Source organism: Podarcis melisellensis (genome assembly GCF_964234715.1).
Source record: "Podarcis melisellensis genome assembly, chromosome: 1".
Taxonomy (NCBI): Eukaryota; Metazoa; Chordata; class Lepidosauria; order Squamata; family Lacertidae; genus Podarcis; species Podarcis melisellensis.
The window spans coordinates 104946618-104967648 of record NC_138528.1 but is presented as its reverse complement, the minus strand read 5'-3'; the positions used below and the strand labels follow the sequence as shown (position 1 = coordinate 104967648).

At 40.6% G+C, this 21031-nt stretch overlaps 1 protein-coding gene across 2 annotated transcripts in view; it reads right to left on the bottom strand.

Annotated features, from left to right (window-relative positions):
* The window catches only part of TANC1 (tetratricopeptide repeat, ankyrin repeat and coiled-coil containing 1), a 131141-nt gene that overhangs the window by 78421 nt on the left and 31689 nt on the right, over positions 1 to 21031 (bottom strand). For both annotated transcript variants that reach the window (XM_081928398.1, XM_081928399.1), the window contains one exon: positions 5166 to 5247. In XM_081928398.1, the coding sequence (XP_081784524.1) occupies positions 5166 to 5226 (61 nt within the window). In that variant the 5' untranslated portion in view covers positions 5227 to 5247. Of the gene's footprint in view, positions 1 to 5165; positions 5248 to 21031 lie in introns of those variants that run through there.

The following is a 21031-nucleotide window of genomic DNA, read 5'->3' as shown; positions in this document are numbered from 1 at the left end:
GAACACAACACTAAACCATGGCATACCTATATAGTGATGCCTCTGGTTAAGAACTTAATTTGTTCCGGAGGTCTGTTCTTAACCTGAAACTGTTAAGGTACCAATTTAGCTAATGGGGCTTCCCGCTGCTGCCGCACAATTTCTGTTCTCATCCTGAAGTAAAGTTCTTAACCCGAGGTACTACTTCCGGGTTAGCGGAGTCTGTAACCTGAAGTGCTTATGACCCAAAGCGTTTGTAACCCGAGATACCACTGTACATCAAATCTATCTTAGTTATGGTTATGGTTGTTTGGGGCCAACAAACCAAGATCTGAAACTATGGTCTGAAGCTGATGTGTGAATCTTGGTTTGCATTGACTGGTTGTTTGGCAGTTGCAAACTGGTTTAATCCTAGCTTGTTTTGATGCTCTCCCCCAGATGCCTGCCTGGCAACAGATATATGAGGGAAGAGCCTGTAGAAAAATAACAGCTAATGTAAGAGATGATTGCTGACACTTTCATAGACTTCCCTGTTCCCCCACCCTAACTCTGTCTGGCAAAAGGTAAATTTCCCTTTCTACCTCCTCAGTGATAAGCTGTCCCTCTCCAGCCTAGCTCCACAGCAGCCCTTGCATGGATTATATATTTTTCTTTAGAGATGATGATAATGATGATGATTACTATTAGTATATCATTTAAATTTATACACTGTCTTTCTTCCAAAGATAGCTTACAACATAAAATTGTTGGCAGCTTACAACATAAAAATATAAAATGAGAAAACAAAATACAGTGGTACCTTGGTTATCTTAATCCGTTCCATGAGTCTGTTTGACTCCTGAAACCGTTTGAAAACCAAGGCACGGTTTCTGGTGGGCTGCAGGAGCTTCCTGCACTCAATCAGAAGCCACAAAAGCGGCGTCGGACGTTTGGCTTCCAAAATAGGTTTGCAAACCGGAACACTCACTTCTGGGTTTGTTGCGTTCGGGAGCTGATTTGTTTAGGAGCCAAGCTGTTTGACTACCAAGGTACCACTGTACATAACATATCCCATGGATCAGAAGGGCAAAAGCTCGCTTGAGGTGTATATGTTAAAGGCACGCACCTGTTCTTAGTCAGCTATACTACCAACAGTTCAACAGACGCCATTGCACCATTTGATCTAAAACCCTCTCCCAACCACAACCACTGTACTCAGGGGTCAGCAAACTTTTTCAGCAGGGGGCTGGTCCACTGTCCCTCAGGCCTTGTGGGGGGCCGTATTATATTTTGGAGGGGGGGGAATGAATGAATTCCTATGCCCCACAAATAACCCAGAGATGCATTTTAAATAAAAGCACGCTGATTCCCGGGCTGGATTTAGAAGGCGATTGGCCCGGATCTGGCCCCCGGGCCTTAGTTTGCCTACCCATGACTGTACTCATTTCCCACTAAAATTTATTAATTCAACTATTTCAGCAGCAATTCATCCACTCTCTTTTCTATTCTAAGCATGCAATTGTCACTAATACCTATGCTTTTGCTTCCTCATTGGTACTCATTATTGAAAAAAACAGCTACAGCAAGGAGGAGTTTTGTTTAGGAGGTTTGGGTGGACTGGGTTCCTGTTTTGCTCAGGGACTTGCTAAGAACAAGTGATGATCTCCAATAAAATCAGCATTCATTTTCTCTCCCCAAACCCTTAATTTTTTGCAGATAGCCAGAGGTAATGGAACTTGCAATGTAGTGAGATACCAGTCTTCAGCTGCCCCTTTGGTAAATGCAGGGAAAAGTGGAGTTTGCCATTTATTTTAGGGTATCTACTCGAACAATAGTTGGGTCCATAGACATGAGTGCATACTACACCTGAAATCAATGAAGCACCACAATTGTCATGCTTATAACATGGCAATAAGCACGACATGATTACCAATTAAAAAGACATTTTAAAAATAATTTTTGGAACTCCCTGATAAATGATAAAATTCTGTTAAGTCTGGTGGTCTGGTAATTACTTAGCAAATCCCATAAATATTAGCCAAGTAACAATTAAGAATTGATAATTTAAATTACAGTGGTACCTCAGGTTACAGACGCTTCAGGTTACAGACTCCGCTAACCCAGAAATAGTACCTTGGGTTAAGAACTTTGCTTCAGGATGAGAACAGAAATTGCGTGGTGGCATCGGGAGGCTCCATTAGCTAAAGTGGTACCTCAGGTTTCGGGTTAAGAACGGACCTCCAGAATGAATTAAGTTCTTAACCCGAGGTACCATTGTGTTTGAAAAAACAGGTCTTATGTAAACCACTTTATTAATGAGACCAGTATCATGATCTTAGGCAATTTTATTCAAGTATGAGATTACTGTGTTTAAGAAAGGGGGAATCTCTTACTTATGGAAGATATTTCAGGGTTCTCAGAATAGCTAGCCTTAGCAACTGTAACTCGCTTTGCTAAAAACTAAGATGGAAATTAGAGACAAAATGATTTATGTTCCGAAATGAACTTGACTTGTCGGTTAGATGAGCTACTCCCTCTCAGAGAGAAATGCAAGGCGTAGGTTACACACCTGCTCTGACAACACTTTTAGCCACAGTGGGCGGAAGTAATATTTGACCTACGCCCATATAAGGGTCAGGAGGCCACGATGAGATTAGAAATTGACATCAACATTCAGTTCATTTTCATTTTTTTGTTTTAAATCATTTGAGGATCCCAGAGACAGCTGTGAGTGGCTGCCAAGCAAATTATGAGCAGCTACTGTGGTTTAAAGGGGAATGATCATGGCAAGCATTGGACAATAAACTCTATGAACTGACTTCTTTAAAACGCAGCTGAATGCTAGACCTTGATATATGTGGTCCAGTTATTTTTTGCATTGTTTCTGGGGTAATTAATAAATTCTTGGTTAATACTTTCATTTAATAAGTCAGGGGTAGTCAACATGGAAGTGCTCCAGTGGTGCCCTCACGATTGGTCATGCTGGGTGGGGCTAATGGGAGCTGGCAGTCCTGGAGTCTTAAAGGCAGCATGCCCACTATCCCTGTGCTAAGTGATAAGGACAGTAAGTTTAACTAAGACATCCTGTGCATCTAAGTATTAAATTAATGTATTTTCATATTACATCTAACTTTCTTAGTCTATTTGAATTTGAATGGTATCATTCTATAAGCACCTGTCTGTAAAACACAATTTGGCTTTTAGAACCATATGAGAATTATGTATTACATTTTTATCCCATTCTTCCTCCAAGCAGCTCAGCAACCCCTAACCAGGCACCACATTTACCTTCACAATAGTTCTGTGAGGTAGGTTAGATATAGAAATTGACCCATGCTCTTACTCCCTGTGAGTTTCGTGAGTGAGTGGGATTCTCTCCCGCCCTAATCTGACACCCTAACCCAGGGGTCAGCAAACTTTTTCAGCAGGGGGCCGGTTCACCATCCCTCAGACCTTATGGGGGGCCAGACTATATTTTGAAAATAAAAATGAACAAATTCCTATGCCCCACAAATAATCCAGAGATGCATTTTAAATAAAAGCACACATTCTACTCATGTAAAAACACGCTGATTCCCGGACCATCCGCGGGCCGGATTTAGAAGGCGATTGGGCCGGATCCAGCCCCCAGGCCTTAGTTTTCCTACCCATGTGCTAACTGCTACAACACATTTGCTCACATTTGTTTATTGGCACCCCTTGAAACTTAGGAAAGTTGTCAAAAATTTGAAGCATTAACACTCCCAAAGCTTGAAATCTGATGTTAAGAGATATTCTTCCTGGAAAGGTCTTGCACAAATATTTCGTCTATGCTGCACATTTCACATGTGCTGCTTTCTGTAACCTGCAGAAGAGCTCTCCCTATGACTCATAATCATGGGGCCTCCTATCTTAATTGTTATTTGACATTTTAGACATAATCAGGTTGCTTTGCAATCTGCACTGGTGCCAGAATTCTGTGGCAAAGTAACTCAAATGCTGCTATTAAGCAAACCTGAATTCTGTGTACTGTCTATAAAGTGTGTACATTAAGGAAACATGAATCTGTTGTGCATAATTTTCCAGCTTCTGCAAGGAGCCATAAACAGCATTGAAACCAATTCCCATGAATGGAAACACTTCTTTGCCTGAAATGTTGGTGGACATTGAGCTGGCTTTGGGTGCTATGATGAAGTATGGTTCTTTGTGATGGGAAAAAGCTGGAGTAAACCTCAAGTTTACACACCGCCTTCCCCTCTCAAATAATGGGTCATGAGGTTGGCTTGTTTCAAACAAACAATGGTTACGATTGCCAGAGTATGTCAGACATGGATGAAAAATGGAAAGCAAATGTGCCCAATCTCCTCCTCATAGTCACTGCAGAGGAAGGGAGAAGTGTAATGTAATTTCTTTCCTTTGAAACTTGGTGCCATTGTTTGACTGTGTACCACTACAGAGTTTTTGTGTTAAGTTTGGGTTTGTTAAAAATGATATCAAATCTATTTCCCAAAAAATAAATAACTGCTGGGTGCAGTTCATTCTCGTTGGTCATGGGGGTGTCTGAACTAGCCCACTGGGCATGTACATTCAAGCCTACTTTCACAGATGTAAAATCGAGACAATTTTTACATTTATTATAGAAGTGGAGATTCTTATGAAGCTGAATTCCTGCCACCATAGTGCTATATCATATGCAAGGTACGTATAGCCTGAGATATAACAGAGCATTTGTTCTCCTACCACTCCCTTCTACTTTCTGTAAGTCACTTAAACAGAGTTCATTACTGGCACATAACACTTATGAAGTGGAGATCAGAAACAATCTCCCACCATTGAATGGATCATCCATTAAAGTAGAAACCAAGACATAAACTGAGGAAATGGGAGGAGGAGCAGAAGGTAAGTAGTGCTATAATGGAGCAGACAGCAGGCAGATCCCCAACTTATGTTTAAAGCACATGCAACACACATTTTAAACACATGGCTTCCCACAAAGAAACCCGGGAACTCTGGCTTGTTATGGGTGCTGGGAACTGTAGCTATGTGCAGGGAAACTACAGTTTCCATGAGTTAAGTCTTTGGGGGTAGGGACATGCTTTGAATGTGCATTGGATGTCTTTAATGTATGGTGTGGATCTGCCCAACATTCCTCAATCCAACCTTGCAGGTATTTTTGGAATCACACAGTAATTAAAATCGGCAGCTCACCAACATTTAAATATACCTACCAGATTCCTTCTTGCTTGCCTTTCCACCATCTCTGCTTTTCTTCAAAACGGCTTTTAACATTTTACCACTGTTCTTTTCTTCCTAAAGAAGGGAAACAGAAAGTTCTAAATGACTGTGCATATACACCCAGGCACAATGCCAGTGTGTGCAATTTTTGCATGTCACATTCAAAATGAACTTGTATAACAAAATATTAATTCAAAACATGTTATGGGATCACTTTTACTTTACACAACCATGTTGCATTAGTAAAACCAAACAGTGAAGCTGCAAGGAATGTTTTAATACCAAGTGACTAGGGGTTTACTGTCCTGTTATAAAGAAAAACAGCACACAACATTCTCTACATTCCACATATAATTAAGGTTACGAGGCTAAACCTGGATAAGTTACCGTTAGGCACTCTGGCACAAACATGTCTGGTTTTTGACCAGAGTTCAAGAGGAGGGGGAGATAAGCTATACCACCACAGTAGCTACCATAAATTGAAAGAAATCTGATTTGAGACACTGGAAGATTCAAAGAAAATGCTTGTGTACTTTAGAACTCCTGGTGAAAAACAGAACTAAAATGCAGCCTGTATTAGGTAAGGATACTTTAAAATATATATACTTTTTTGGGGGGGGAACGATTCTAGATTCTTACCAAATATGTAACTACTTGCATCATCTGAATGAAAGTCCTGCATAGGAGTGGTCCCTGGCTGGTTTTGAACTAGTTTTGACACCTTGGGAATCTTCTTTTGTTTAAATTTGGAGCTTTAAAGTGAGTACATGCTTTCTTCCCTGTTTGAAATCTTAAGAGCTGCCATTTCCAAGCCTGTGGTATTTTACATAGCTCAACTGAGCCAAGTTCTGCCCATTTTTCCCATGTAGCTTTTGCAAATCTCTTGCCTTGCTCACTTCTTCCCCCTTCAATCCACTTTAGCCTGCCCTCATTTACAACATTTGACTTTTCATTGGGCAGCAACTATGCCAGGGCTATGAGTGTTCACACTTCTCTAACCTACAGACTTTTAACAATGTCCTGTCCTAGCCACATGTCCTGTATAAATTCTTCATATCTCTAAATCTTTAGACCTGGGGTGGAGTGAACAGCAACACCATGGTTGCTATTCAAGACATCAAAATAAAGAGTGCTTATCTCCTCTCAGAAAGTAGAAAGACATGGGAACTAACAAAAATGTCCAAGCATTTATTAAAACTTTTACTCTTAAGCATGTTTAATAAAATGAGTGCCTTACATTCATGAGTATTCACAAAATCCGTAGCATTGCTGCAAAAAAAACAAAAAATGAATGCGCAGGATGGCAAAACTTGCACCTTGGGGATACCATAGTGCAGAGGTAGACAATGTGGTGTTATGCAGAACTTGTAGATCACAACTCCCATCAGCCCCAGTCAACATGGCAATGGTAAAGAATAATGAGATTTGTAGTCCACAATGGCTGCAGGGCACCACGTTGCCACACTGCTTCAGGAAATTTCTTGTGCTCCCCTAAATTTGGCTTCTTCAGGCAGTATTTGGAACTTCTGGGATTGTCAACATATGGATGAAACTTAGCAATGAACTTTGAGCTCAGGGGCTCCCCCTGTTTCCCTCACTGCATGGACAAGAAGGATGGATAATTCAATGGTAGCCAACCTGGTGCCCTCTAGATGTTGTTGAAGTACAGTTTCCATCATCCCTGAACAGAGAGTGTGCTGGCTGAGGCAAATGAAAGATGGAGGCCACAACATCTGGTGGGCACAAAATCTGCAACCATGCCATCGTTACTCAAATAATCAATTTTCTCTGAAGCCAAGATGTTAAAAGTGGGTAAAACCAACATGCGGGGAGGCGAGACTGTTTTGCCACACAGAGAAGACAGCACATGGCTAAAGCTCTGCTGCCAGTGTGGTGTAGTGGTTAAGAGCAATAGACTCATGAACTGGGTTCACTTCCCCGCTCCTCCACATGCAGCTGCTGGGTGACCTTGGGCTAGTCACACTTCTCTGAAGTCTCTCAGCCTCACTCACCTCACAGTGTTTGTTGTGGGGGAGGAAGGGAAAGGAGATTGTTAGCCGCTTTGAGACTCCTTGGGGTAGTGATAAAGCGGGACATCAAATCCAAACTCTTCTTCTTCTTCATAGGGAAAATATTGGGGGGTGGAAATAATGTCTAGTAAGAAGAAGAGACCTTGACCTTGAATCTCAACTAGGCTGGCATTAGTTATTTACCACAGAAGAATTCCACCCATGTGTTGCCCAGAAAAGCCAGTGAACAAAAGGAGCAGAAAAAGGACATACATTCCATTATGTCTCAGGAGTCACCTATACATTGGCTAAATCACACTTCTGATGTTAATGCAGAGAAACAATATCCTAACATTACTTGTTCAGCTCAGCGATAACTTTTAAAAATGCATATGCATGTACCCTCTTATGGGTGTTTGCCAACCTTAGTATTCTTAATTAATGTACTTTTTGTCTTACAATTATATGTTTGCAGAACTCATATTATATATATTATAATTCTAAATTACAAGAGAAGACCAAATTGTTCCATGTAGTGCAGTGCATATGTTCTCTGCCCAAAGTAGCAGCAGGCTTCTTTGATGTTTTCAAAGTCCCACAGCTGTGCAAGTACTGTAAGTTCATGAGACAGCTGTGATTTACATCTCTTACATTCCAGCCAAAACTACTAGAAGCCTTCATTGTTGCTACTTCCTCTTGCAAACACTGCATTCTTAATCCCCATTGTTCTCTTTTCCATGCTCCTGAACAACATTTGAGACTGCATGGTTCTAATTTTAGGGGGAAACCCACGGCCCTTTCCACAAGACAGCACTTTTAAGTCAGTCTTCGCATTTTCCCACATCTGTAATCTGAATACAACCCCTACAACAGCCAAAATGCATATTCTGTGTTTTTGTTTTTTTTAAGGATGTCTACCAGGTACAAAAGAACATTTAGCCTGCAATCCTAACCTCATTTACTTGGGAGTCAGTAAGCCTACTGAATTCAACAGGATTTACTTCTGAGCAGATTTGGAAAGGATTATCATGTGCAAAGGCAAAAGCGCCCTAAGTTTTACTTTTGCACTGTGCAATATGAACCCAAGGCAGTACACTGTCCTCCTTCAGAAAAGTAGATTTGCTCCTAACGATTTCCTTCATCTCTCAAACAGCATTTGCAGGTTTGAGCTGATAGAGCCTCCCGCCTCCGTTACAAATTTTTCACATGCTTCCAGAGGATTTTTCAGGTATCAGGTGAACTGTACCAGTCCCAGTGTTACTCCCTGCTAGTTCAAATGGCAGACTGGAGATTAGAAGGATCAGTGTGGGTGGCACCATCCAAAACAGCGACTTGTGCAAAAATCCCGGGAAAATCTTCCCAGATGGATTTAGCATTGCATCATGAAAACCAGAAGTGAAAGGGAGCGACCGCAAGCCCTTAATCATCCAAAAGTAAACAAGGGGAAGTTTTGTGCTTTGTGGAAAAATAGCTGGACTGATGACCTTAGAACTGCAAATAAGGCAGAAACCTACACAAATTGCAACCAATTGCCTTGTAAAACATTTTCCTGTTGACTTGCTGGTGTTCAGTTCTAATTTGTTTCAGCCAAAATCTGTAACAATCTGGAACAATATATATATTACCGTATTTTTCGCCCTATAGGAGGCACTTTTCCCCCTCCAAAAATGAAAGGGAAATGTGTGTGCGTCCTATGGGATGAATACAGGCTCCTTGGCTTCAGAAGATTCTGCTCTTTGAGGCTGGCGGTGGGGGAAAGCAGCGCTTCCCCCCATCGCCAGCCCCAGAGGATCGGGGGGCAGCGGGAAGGCACGCGACGCCTTCCCACTACTCTCCTACTCGGCTTTTCCAAGGGGAATTCCGCCACCTCCCACAAAAGCAGGAAGAGGGTCTTGGAGTAGCGCACAGGCTGCGTGCAGCCTGTCCGCTGCTCCCAGAGCTGTGGGGTGTGGGGGGGGGAATCATATTTTTTCCTTGATTCCCGCCCCCCTGAAAACTAGGTGCATCCTATGGGCCGGTGCGCCTTATAGGGCGAAAAATACGGTAGATAGATATATGATAGATGATAGATAGATAGATAGATAGATATAGATAGATGATAGAGATAGATAGAGAGATAGAGAGATAGATGATAGATAGATAGATAGATAGATAGATAGATAGATAGATAGATAGATAGATGATAGATAGATGGATATAGATAGATAGATGGAAACTATTAGTATGCAATTGGTGCAGTCAAAACCACAGGGTCTTGCCAATGAATTACATGGTATACAGAAAAGCAAAATGAAAGACTTATGGTTGTTCTTGGGTCATGAATCAGGCTGGAAGAAAAAGGGAAGATTAAAGATGGCCTACAGGTTAGCTTTTTGTCTTCCAATGCTACTGATAGAAAGGAGAGGAGCAACTGCAAAGCATAAAGCAATAAAGAGACTTTATGAACATCAAAACTTCCAATAATCATATCTGAAAAGAAATGGGATGCCAAGAGGGCATGTCCTAATGTCTGGAAAAATTGAAGGAGGAGGAGCAAACCAACTGGATCTGTAATGATGTATCATGTACCGTATCAGCAGCCCTTTAAAATGCACACACAGGATATTATTTCCCATCTTTCCTTTTACTATTAATTTACCACAGGTCCAAAATTATGGGCATGATGGATGTGCTCTATGGTAGAAAAATCTTTGGCAATAAATAGCATCTCTACAGTAAGGATATTTTGGAACTGAATGGGGCAGTGATTTATAGTTTAGCATGGAAATATTAACTGATCTGCTGTGAGATCAGGACATGTGGTGAATAATTAATTGGTATTCTATGCAGTGTGCACACTTGGAAGGTGACTTTGAAATAGCAGATGACAGCTCAGAACGAAGCACTGAAAAAAGAAGATGCCCAAATAAAGAAAACTTGGAAGGAGAACAAATATATAGAGAGTTTAATATAAACAATAGGATAGTAACACCACCGTTTCAAAATGCATATCATAATATATATTTCCGTGTTTTTTAAAGGAGTGTAAAATTATGCTAGGCAGAAGCTAAAAGTTAAATTAGAAAGCAGGGGTGTACTTATGGGTGCTCTGAACATTTAAAATGGTCTCTCAACCCAAGCCCCTCTTTTCCTCTCCAGGTTTCACTTCTATCGTTCCGTTTTCCTGCTGTGAAAAATTATACTCCTGCCAACCCAGTGTGCTGGCTGGGGCTGATGAGAGTTGTAGTTCAACAACATTTGGAGGGAAACAGGTTGGTGAAGACTGCCTTGCAACAGTCCTTGCTGTTAGGAAGAGAACTGTCTCCTTCAGAAATGCCAAACCTTAGAAGTGTTCCAACTAGGGCAAAGCTGCCCTCATTTCAAATAGCTTATATACCTCGGGTTAAGTACTTAATTCGTTCTGGAGGTCCGTACTTAACCTGAAACTGTTCTTAACCTGAAGCACCACTTTAGCTAATGGGGCCTCCTGCTGCTGCCGCGCCGCCGGAGCACGATTTCTGTTCTTATCCTGAAGCAAAGTTCTTAACCTGAAGCACTATTTCTAGGTTAGCGGAGTGTGTAACCTGAAGCGTATGTAACCTGAAGCGTATGTAATCCGAGGTACCACTGTACTCCAAATTCTTAGTACAGTGGAACCTCGATTGTTGAACGTTTCGGAAGTCAAATGGTCTTCCGGAAAGGATTACGTTCGACAACCAAGGTTCCACTGTACCAAACTATTCCCCCACCAGCATCACTCACTACCACCACTGAAAGTTTCCTCTCCCCCCCCCCATAGCTAACTGCTCCCCAGAGCTTAACTATATTAATAGTATGTTTTGTATATTTTACTGCTGTATCTACAGGCTTAGACTTTTTCTTGAATAAGTAAGTGTCCTTAACACCACAAAAAAGAACTGTATTTCCCCAAACTCCTTTGCACTCTCACTCAGTTTGAAACAATTTCTCCTACCGAGATATCCTTGGCACTTCAATCTTATGGTTCAGTTCTCAAACAGCAGCAATCACAAGCAACCTTATCACCAAATATAAGCAGGGACCAGAGACATGCTGCATCCACCAGCCGATGAGCCACGGTTGTGCTAGCTGCGGATATATCAGGCATACACCACAAAAGGAGGAAGTCCCTCAAAGCATTTCACAACTATTGGCCATTGCAAGTTACCTTATGAGGGGTAAGGCATTCATCTTTAATCATATTACCCCCATACATATATACAGCATTACAATATTTCCAATTTACATGTGTGCACGCACACCGTCACTGCAAAGAAGTATCAGAAAAGAATGCTTTTGAATAGAAAATTAACACAGAGAGAAAGGAGAGGCTCTTCTGCTCATACGTATATATATATATACTTCTTCAGAGAGTCTTGTTTTAGCAAATCTATAAATGTTTATAATTGATCAAATAAGGTGGCAGTCTCTCTCAAGTTGTCTTTTTAAAATAAATGCCCAACCATCATTGCAGCTCTATTTTATTAAAAATAATAATAAGGAAAACTCGCTAGATAAACTGCTGGGTTAGGAGTAGGTCTCTATCTGTAGCCAGATCAAACCGCTTATTGGATGCCTGCCTAGATATCACTTATCACTTGGCAAACCAGACTGGGTTTAGCAGATTTAAGACTATATTCTACCACTGACAAACTGATTGATCAATGTTTCCCATTCAGTGGTGTAGCATGGGGGGTGCAGGGGGGGGGCCGGCCGCACCGGGCGCAACATCTGGGGGTTAGGGTTAGGGGGCGCAAATCCATGGCTTAGGGGGCGCAAATCCACGGGTTAGGGGGCGCAAATTACTTGCCTTGCCCCGGGTGCTGACAACCCACGCTACGCCACTGTTCCCATTTGAACATGCATGTGTGAATATGTGGGGAGTAAAGGGAAGTCCTCACTCTATCCAATCCCCTTTTCCAGTCGTATGTATGCTAGTGCAAAATGCAAAGTGGGTATACGTATGTATCTTTACAGGCCAGTGTTTGTGCATGCCTATGTGGGTGTGTGCATACATCTTGTCCGTGTGTGTGTGTGTGTGTGTGTGTGAGAGAGAGAGAGAGAGAGAGAGAGAGAGAGAGAGAGAGAGAGAGAGAAAGAAATGGGAGACTGCAGGCCCACCCCCCTCTTTTTCAATAGACAAGCATAAAAGAATTAAGGAGGCTGGGCAGTAGCAGATTTGGAAAACCTTTCCCTTCCTATACCCTTTGGACAATTGCAATTTTTAATATTGTAATGTCCTCTCTTGTATCCCTATTTGCTCCAGCCCTTTGAAATTCAACAGCAGCAATATTTCGGGCAAAGAAGTGACCATTATATTTTATTCATGTTCTCAAAAGAACTGGGAAGAGCTGCTGCTGCCACTAGCCTCTTTTCACATTGCCTTTATCAAGAGAAAACTGGCAACAGGCCAAAACAGCAGTTAAACATTAAACATTCATACTAACCCCAGAAAAGCAGCAGTTTTACACTCCACTGGGAGAAACAGAGGGGGAAAGTAAAAAAGCAAAAACAAAACCCTGCTTTTTTCTTTTTTTTTAAAAAAAAGTCTGCACCCCCTACAAGACAGCTTTCTTGCAGCTTATCAAAACATTTAAAAAAAAAAACAACAAAACAAAACCCCAAGTAGGGAAAGTCTAGTGAAGCCCTGGGAAAGTATACAATAACAAAGAGGGAGCATCCATAAAACTGTGTTACATACTTCTGAAATCCTCCTTACTCTGTGCCACACATGTTGCCTTTTCAAACAACTGGCCAAATACTCCTTTGGCAGAACTTTTCTACCCCATCTGGGCATCTCCTGCATCTTTCTCTGCAGCAGCCAGTCATGGCATCTACCCTCCCCATTACACTGTGACTCCAGCTGAACATCATCTGCCAATGAGTGGTCTTTAATTAAAATCAGAAGGATGCTTCACATCAGGGTAATGATGAGAACCTACATTTTTTTTAAAGTCTAGTGGCTGCTGGAGGAGCGGGGGGGGGGGGAGCAAGTTGGAAACCAGCCCCTTTACAAAATAAGAAAGCACATGATCAGTACTCCCAGAGCTATTTCTCTAGACAAAGAGGTTCCAGAATTCACCATGAACGCCTGAGAGGTTCCAGAACCCACTTGAGAGGTGCGAGAACTGCGTTCTGGTAAGTTCCGTCGGGGTGGGGGGATGAGCCCTGAATACTCCCATTTAAAATTAATAATGTATATGTGGTTTGCATGTGGATACATGACCTTCCCACCCTTCTCTTGATTTATTCTGAAAAGAAAGTGCAAGCGGGGGAAGTACTACCACCACCACGCAAATATACAGTAAAACATCGGTAGGCAAACTAAGGCCCAGGGGCCAGATCCGGCCCGATCGCCTTTTAAATCTGACCCGCAGACAGTCCAGGAAGCAGTGTGTTTTTATATGAGTAGAATGTGTCCTTTTATTTTATTTGTGGGGCATAGGAATTCATTCATTTTCCCCCTCTCCAAAATATAGTCCAGCCCCCACAAGGTCTGAGGGACAGTGGACCAGCCCCCTGCTGAAAAGGTTTGCTGACCCCTGTTAAGTAAAAAGATTAAGCACTTGGTTGTATGTTTAGGTTAGAAGTTGGTCCTGGATCTGAAAAGGTTAAATAAACCTGCTTTAAAGGAAATGGAAAAGCAGTAATGCACATGAAAAAGGGAGGGACAGCATAAAATGAAAAAGTTTGCTATGTAAATAGTATTAAGTTTTAACTTATGAAAGCCACCCACTAGTTTTCAAAGAAGGCTAATTTGGGAAGGTTTGCAACAAGTAATGGGTTTATTTAAATGGTAGTCAATGATGGGCTGTCCAGATTTATTTATTTATTTTTTAATTTTCTAGGCTACAATTCTCATCATCCCCAACCATCGGCCATGTAGGTACAACACTGGCCTGGTTTAATAAATCATTATCATTATCATAATCAGAACCCAGCAAGGCCTTTATCATATGTTGGTTGATGGCTACAGAGTGCCTGCCAAGGCTTTCTAAGACTGCCTGAGGAGTAAGCTTCATATGGAATCTGTCTCATTACTGAGCAGGTGTTAAGACTGAAATATATTATTTCACTTTCCAGCACATCGTTCCCACAGTAGATATATGCCTGAAGCAGCAATTTTGAAATAGTATAGCAACAGCGATGATCTACTGAAGATAAAAATCTGCTAGAAAAGTCAACATTCAATCATAGGTTGTTTGTTTCAAGCTGAATTCTCGGGTTTATCAACATATTGTATGTTGCCTACTGAACTGTTCAAAACTCTCTGGGGGAATTTTAGGAAGAAGAACAACACTAAGAATAGCTCCACCAAAGCAGACAGGCAATATTGTTGCTCCAGACCCTTCGTCACCACACCCAAACAATTTAATTACAGTGGTACCTCGGGTTAAGTACGTACTTACTTCGTTCTGCAGGTCTGTTCTTAACCTGAAACTGTTCTTAACCTGAAGCACTACTTTAGCTATTGGGACCTCCTGCTGCCGCTGCTGCACGATTTCTGTTCTCATCCTGAAGCAAAGTTCTTAACCCGAGGTAATATTTCTCGGTTAGCGGAGTCTGTAACCTGAAGAGTATGTAACCCAAGGTACCACTGTATTGCCAGAGCTGACACCTCCCAATAAATGGGCAGATATAAATCCAAATTTGGTTCAATGCTAAATGAAACACAAGGCATCAATATTATGTTTTCATATGTGAACCACCCTGAGACCTCCAGGTATAGGGCAGTATATAAATTCAATAAACAACAACAAGGATATGAGTTCAAAGTGTGACTAGGTTGCAAAAGGAACAAAACACACACTATTCTTCAGAAAAGATACTGTATAAATGCTATTTCTGATTTACACAACAAATGTTTATAGGATTAATTGACAGTCTTTGCAGGTCCATTATATGTAAACTAAAATTGTTCTAAGTGGTTGTGTGTTGGAAAACATCCTTACATAGATTTTTAAATTGGGTTCACAGATTAGCTCTTTTGAAATTGTTCTCAGTATTCGCAATTTCTGTAATAGCAGATACTAAAAATAAGTTGTAATTCATGTCAAAGCTATTTCTTCCTAGCAGGGCTTGCATCTTTCATATTACACAACATAAAATCACGGGACAGGCAAGAGAATATTTAACTTGGACAAAAAAGGTGGTTGAACCGGTTAGGCACATTTCAACAAATTGTTATCTAAAAACAGCATCACTTTCTGAAATGCAACACCATGTTAAGCAGCTTTATTCTACACTTAATATAGCAGAGGTCCAATATAGTAACAATCCATTCAAGCTTTTCTCTTGCCTAAACTAGAAGTGAAGGAGTTCCACTAAGTGGGTCATATTCCAGTTTCTAAATTTTACTACAGATTTTGTTTATACATTTTTCTGTCTTGTTATTACTGTCTTTTGTTCTTTCTTCTCTCAGACACTGGTAAGGGCTCAAACGATTGCTCCCAAACACCCTCAACCTAGTCACAGAGTCACATCAGCTTCCTAGTATTCAGAGGAGCTGATAGTGATGAAAAAGTCTTGAGCAGAAATGGCTAGTGATTTGCAATAAATATGACCTAACACAGTTAAGAATCCAGCTTCTGTCTTATTCTGTGGTAGCGGCGGCAGCAGAGAGAGATAGTATTTCTCCATCACCATTGTGTTTGCTCAATATCATGATATAGCACTTTTTCCAGGTGGTGAAGTTTTCTTGGACCTGATCCTGCAATACACTGGACCCTTAAAAGGGCATCGTGACCAGTATGTCAAGACATTTTGAAGATATCTACAGCAGCATGTATGACATCGTAGTAGTGACAGATGGACAGAACCAGTTCAGGCCTAATTGTTATGGGTATCTTTCAGCTTACGTTGCCTGAGGACATGGACAAGCTGCCTGGAGCTCTGAGGCCTAACACCTATCCTTTGGACCATTGCCTATTGCTGAACCTCAGGGCTGGATACATTATTATTATTATTACTATTACTATTATTATTATTATTATTATTATTATTATTATTATTATTATTATTATATGTGTTATGTGTTTTTATGTGTTATATATTGTGTGAGCTGCCTCAGGTGACTTTGACTCATAAAAGAAGGCCTATCAATATTTCAAATAAATATTTTCTCCACAAGTGATTTTGGGCATCAAACCTCAGACACCTCTTTAAAAAGCTGCTTTTCTCCAAGATAGATTTTCGGCACAAGGAAGATAACAGAAATGGCATTCAGATGTATTTAGGCATCGTTTCTAGGACACGAGGCAGAACTTAAAATGCTCTCAATTTGTGGTAAAACAGTACTCATTTTCAAAGTTAAAAGTATGGTTCCACCCTCGTAGTTGGTGTGGCAATATTTTGAAGAAAGAAAGCAACCAGCAGATTATAGGGTTACGGTACCAAAGTACTAGCCACTAATAACAGACTTGCAAATTATGGGGGATCCCGATACTGAAAAAAGGTCAGCTAAATAGCAAAACTTTTCAAATGATCTTGTTACACAGGCATGTTTTGCTCTACTCAGCACCCACAGATTAGTTCAATCTTTCCTTCAACTCAACAGCACTCAAAACACCAAAACCCTACAGAGACTGCTTTACAGACTGGTCATTTCCTTAAAGGATTATGGTTAGGTAATACATTAATCCAGCACAATGCTGAAAATGATTAGTCCAAACACAAAATTATAGCCTACTCCTACTCCCAATATGATAGCAATGAACTGAATGATTATTTTAAAAACAAAAACAAAACACAAATTATTTACATAATTGAATTAGCCGGCAGTGAATTTAAAAGTTGTGGAAGCCTCAGTGATAAAGCTGGCAAGTGTATCAACATTAGAAACTTCATTCCTATGCCCCAGCCTCTAACAGTTAAGACCATATTATAAATACCTTGTACTGCTTGCACAAAATGTCCTGGTTTGGGTTTTGGTAGACTTTCAAAAGGAGTTCTAAGGATGGTAGACAGAAACCAAAGGAATGCTTTTTTATATGACCTACTTGAATTTGGTGCACTCTTAGGAAAATGTGTTCAGTTCCTCTTGGCAAAATAATGGGAGGTAAGAGAGGAGGCGTTTGGCGTTTCTTTTCCTTTTCATATTTTTAGGAATCCACTCCCATTTATTCCCAGTAAGTAACAGGGTAAGAAATTGAATCGTATCAGTAACTTTTAGAAGACTCTAAAAGAATACTTTGGCATAAATGAAATTAAAACAAAGAAACTGGGGGTGCTTTTACAAATTAAGAGACTTATTGTCACAGTCTTTAGCATTCTACAGTCATCACTGGGGCAAGACAGTTTGAGCATATTACACTGATCTGGTCCAACTGCATTGGCTACCAATTAGCTTCCGGGCCCAATTCAAAGTGCTGGTTTTGACCTATAAAGCCTTAAACAGGTCAGGGCTACAATACCTCAAGGACTCCCTGCTTCCATATGAACCTACCCTTCATGTGCCTTCTTCATGAGATGTCCAAAGGGTGGCGACACGAGAACAGGCCTTTTCTGCATTGGCCCCCCCCATTTGTGGAGTGCTCTCCCCAGGGAGGCTTGCCTGGTGCCTTCATTAAACCTTTAGGCGCCAGGCAAAAAGTGCCTCTTTAACCAAGCCTTTGGTTGACTGACATTCAATGCCCTTTTTAAATAAGGGGTGGGTTATTCAGTTGTTCTTGTTTTTAGTTTGATGATGTATTCTGTGTTTTTATATCATGATTTTTTTCTGTTAGCCGCTCCGCGACCTGCAGGTATAGGGCGGTATACAAATTTAATAAATAATAAAAATTGACAAATACATGAAGTTTTATCCTTGAATGGCAGATTTTTCACAAACAAGTACTGTACAGAAAAATGTGTGTCAAAAGTGGGTAACAATGGAGCGAAGAGACCTTGATACAGGAGGTCTGCAATATTTCTATGCAAAACACATGTGGGCTGAAGAAATGGGTTCTACTCCACAAAAGTTTGTGCTTTCTGTTAATCTTAAAAAAGGTGCCACAATATTCTGCAGGGTTTTTTTGATGCAACAGATTAAACATGGTCAACCCAACAGAATCTACCAGTTACAGACTACATTTTCCAACATAATAATCCATTTAAAGAGATGGATTTTTATTGTGCTCATTCCTCTCTTTTGCATCAACACCACAATAAAACAGACTTTCCCCTTTTATTGTCTATTACCTGATTACATTGAGGGCTCCTACATGAAAAATTTATTAGAAGAATGATGCTCTTGCTCGCTTGTCTAGACATGGCATTTACTGTAAAAAGTGGGACATACTGTAGATACAGGAAAGAGCAAGGAACCCATACACAGTATATATTCAATTTTTTTTTAATTTAAAAAATAATCTTAATGGAGACGTACATGAAAAGAACATTTTTTATTCCTTCCATCACCCTACACCACCACACTGCTAGTAGAAGCAGAAAGATAACTCCATGGACAGACAAGAGAAACTATTTGCTTTAGACTGGAATGCACATTCCACTTAACCCATCCTCCACTTACAAAAATATCTCTAAAACTACTCCAAAAGCTACTTTGAGCTTTAAATGGACTTTCTCTGGATTCAATACTTCTCTCTGATCTAGGCGTACAAGGCCATCATACAAATTGCTAGATGTTTGTGGTATTCTCAACAACAAAGGTATAAGGATTCAGAAGTTGAACTTCTGGCATTTAAATCAGGAAAAAAAGAACACAGTACATCTATTAAAAAGCCACTTCAGAACTGTGGCACAGTGCAGCTTTCCCCAGACATTAATGGAGAAAAAGCACCAGAAGAAAGAAACTACAGACAGATAACAATAAACATTGTTCTTTTGGAAGCCAAACATCCAACGGGACTTCCGTGGCTTCAGATTGGCTCCTGCAGCTAATCAGAAGCTGTGATTTGGAAGTCTAACGGACTCCTGGAACAGATTCCGTTTGACTTCCAAGGTACGACTGTAATAATAATAATAATAATAATAATAATAATAATAATAATACAGTGGTACCTCAGGTTACATACACTTCAGGTTACAGACTCTGCTAACCCAGAAATAGTGCTTCAGGTTAAGAACTTTGCTTCAGGATGAGAACAGAAATCAGGCTCCAGCGGTGCGGCAGCAGCAGGAGGCCCCATTAGCTAAAGTGGTGCTTCAGGTTAAGAACAGTTTCAGGTTAAGAACAGACCTTCGGAACGAATTAAGTACTTAACCTGAGGTACCACTGTAATAATAATGCACTTTTGAGATGAACACGAAAGCTTATGTCCTTCCATTTTACCCAATGAAGAGTTGTATGTAGCTCAAAACATAGCAGGCATATAATTTTATAATACGTTTGCCTCTACACCCCAATACTGATATTTCTTTGATCTGCATTGTTTTGAATTTTACTGTATTAATGGACAGACAACTCACTGGTAACAGATCCACTAACTACTAAGATTTAGGATTTCTCCTGTGTTGCATGTAATCCCAGTGGCACCGCTGAAATTGAAAAATGGCTTCTAAGTCTTGACTGCTTCAGTCAAGCTAGAGATGAAATGGCATGAGAATACAGGGTTTTAGGAAGTAGGGCAAGATCCAACATGCAGACTTATATACAATGAGATTTCATGGTGGAAAGGGAAGAGTTGTGTGCAGAAGATCTAGTAAGTCTGAGATGATGAAATTCAATACTTTTGAAAAACTCTTCACACAACCTGTATTATCTGAGCACCATAAGCCCCCAACACATCAACATTATTGGTCTTTAAAAAGCCACCATGTAGATAAAAAATAAAAATCTATTTTAAAGTAATAACAAATTGATGGCTAAGCAACTTATACTACAATAGTGTAACAATAAACTCTCCATATATTGAAATTTGAGAGGATCTACTAGACCTAGTGATTATGGAGCAAGAAATATTCAAGAGAAAAGCTGCTACCATTAGGATATAATGTGTATGGAGATTTTAGAGCGCCTTGAAATGTGATTATGCTAAGACTAGCTCACCACACCGTTTTCTCTATTTGAGCATATTAGGTCAATATGGGGAAATTGGCAAGACAGAACACAACTGGAGAGCAGGTGCTGATTTAGAATTGTTATGGATTTTGCATTAAATGGGAAAGAGATTTAAAGATATGTAAAAAAAAAAAAGTTGAAGTGATGCAGCTCTTTTTAAAAGGGATCTCTATGTTCTTTACATTTCCCCCCCATATTATCTTTTCCCTGAAAACAAGTTCAGATTGAAGGTATTAAAATGAATGTCACTTTTCAGAGTTTTGCAAAGTCTTTATTAAGGGATTTGACTCGTGGTGAGAGGACGAAGAATGAGGCCGGGCGAAGGCTGCCGCCGCAGCAAAAGGCTGCTGAACACGCCCCCCTCAGGCACCTGGTTGGATGCCTGCTGAGGGGCGTGGGCGCCAGCCAGGTGAGGTGAAGGCAGGGGGCAAACGCCCCCTGCTAGGGGCGGAGCTCGGGCTCCCGCCCACAACCACTCCCCTCTCTTGCAGGGAGGAGAGTCTTTGCAAAATATAGGCCAACTTACAGTTAAGGCAGAAATAATAAAAAGGAAGAAATCACAGTAGGCCTCTCTGAGTGATGCCAACTCAGATAATGTGGGGGAGGGGGGAGAAAATCTGAAAGCCAGCTTCTTTCTGGCTTAACAATTGAATAACAGATGTATGTAGCAACAAACTGAACACTTGTTCATCCATCAGTAAGGCTTCAGGCAGGCTGCTCATTTATTTTTTAAAAAATAAAAAGCATTAAAATGAATATCCATTTATATATCTACCCTTGACATTATATAAAAGTACGAAAGTTCCCATAGGGTATAGGTGTATGTATCCTACTGACATCACAGGTGAAAGTT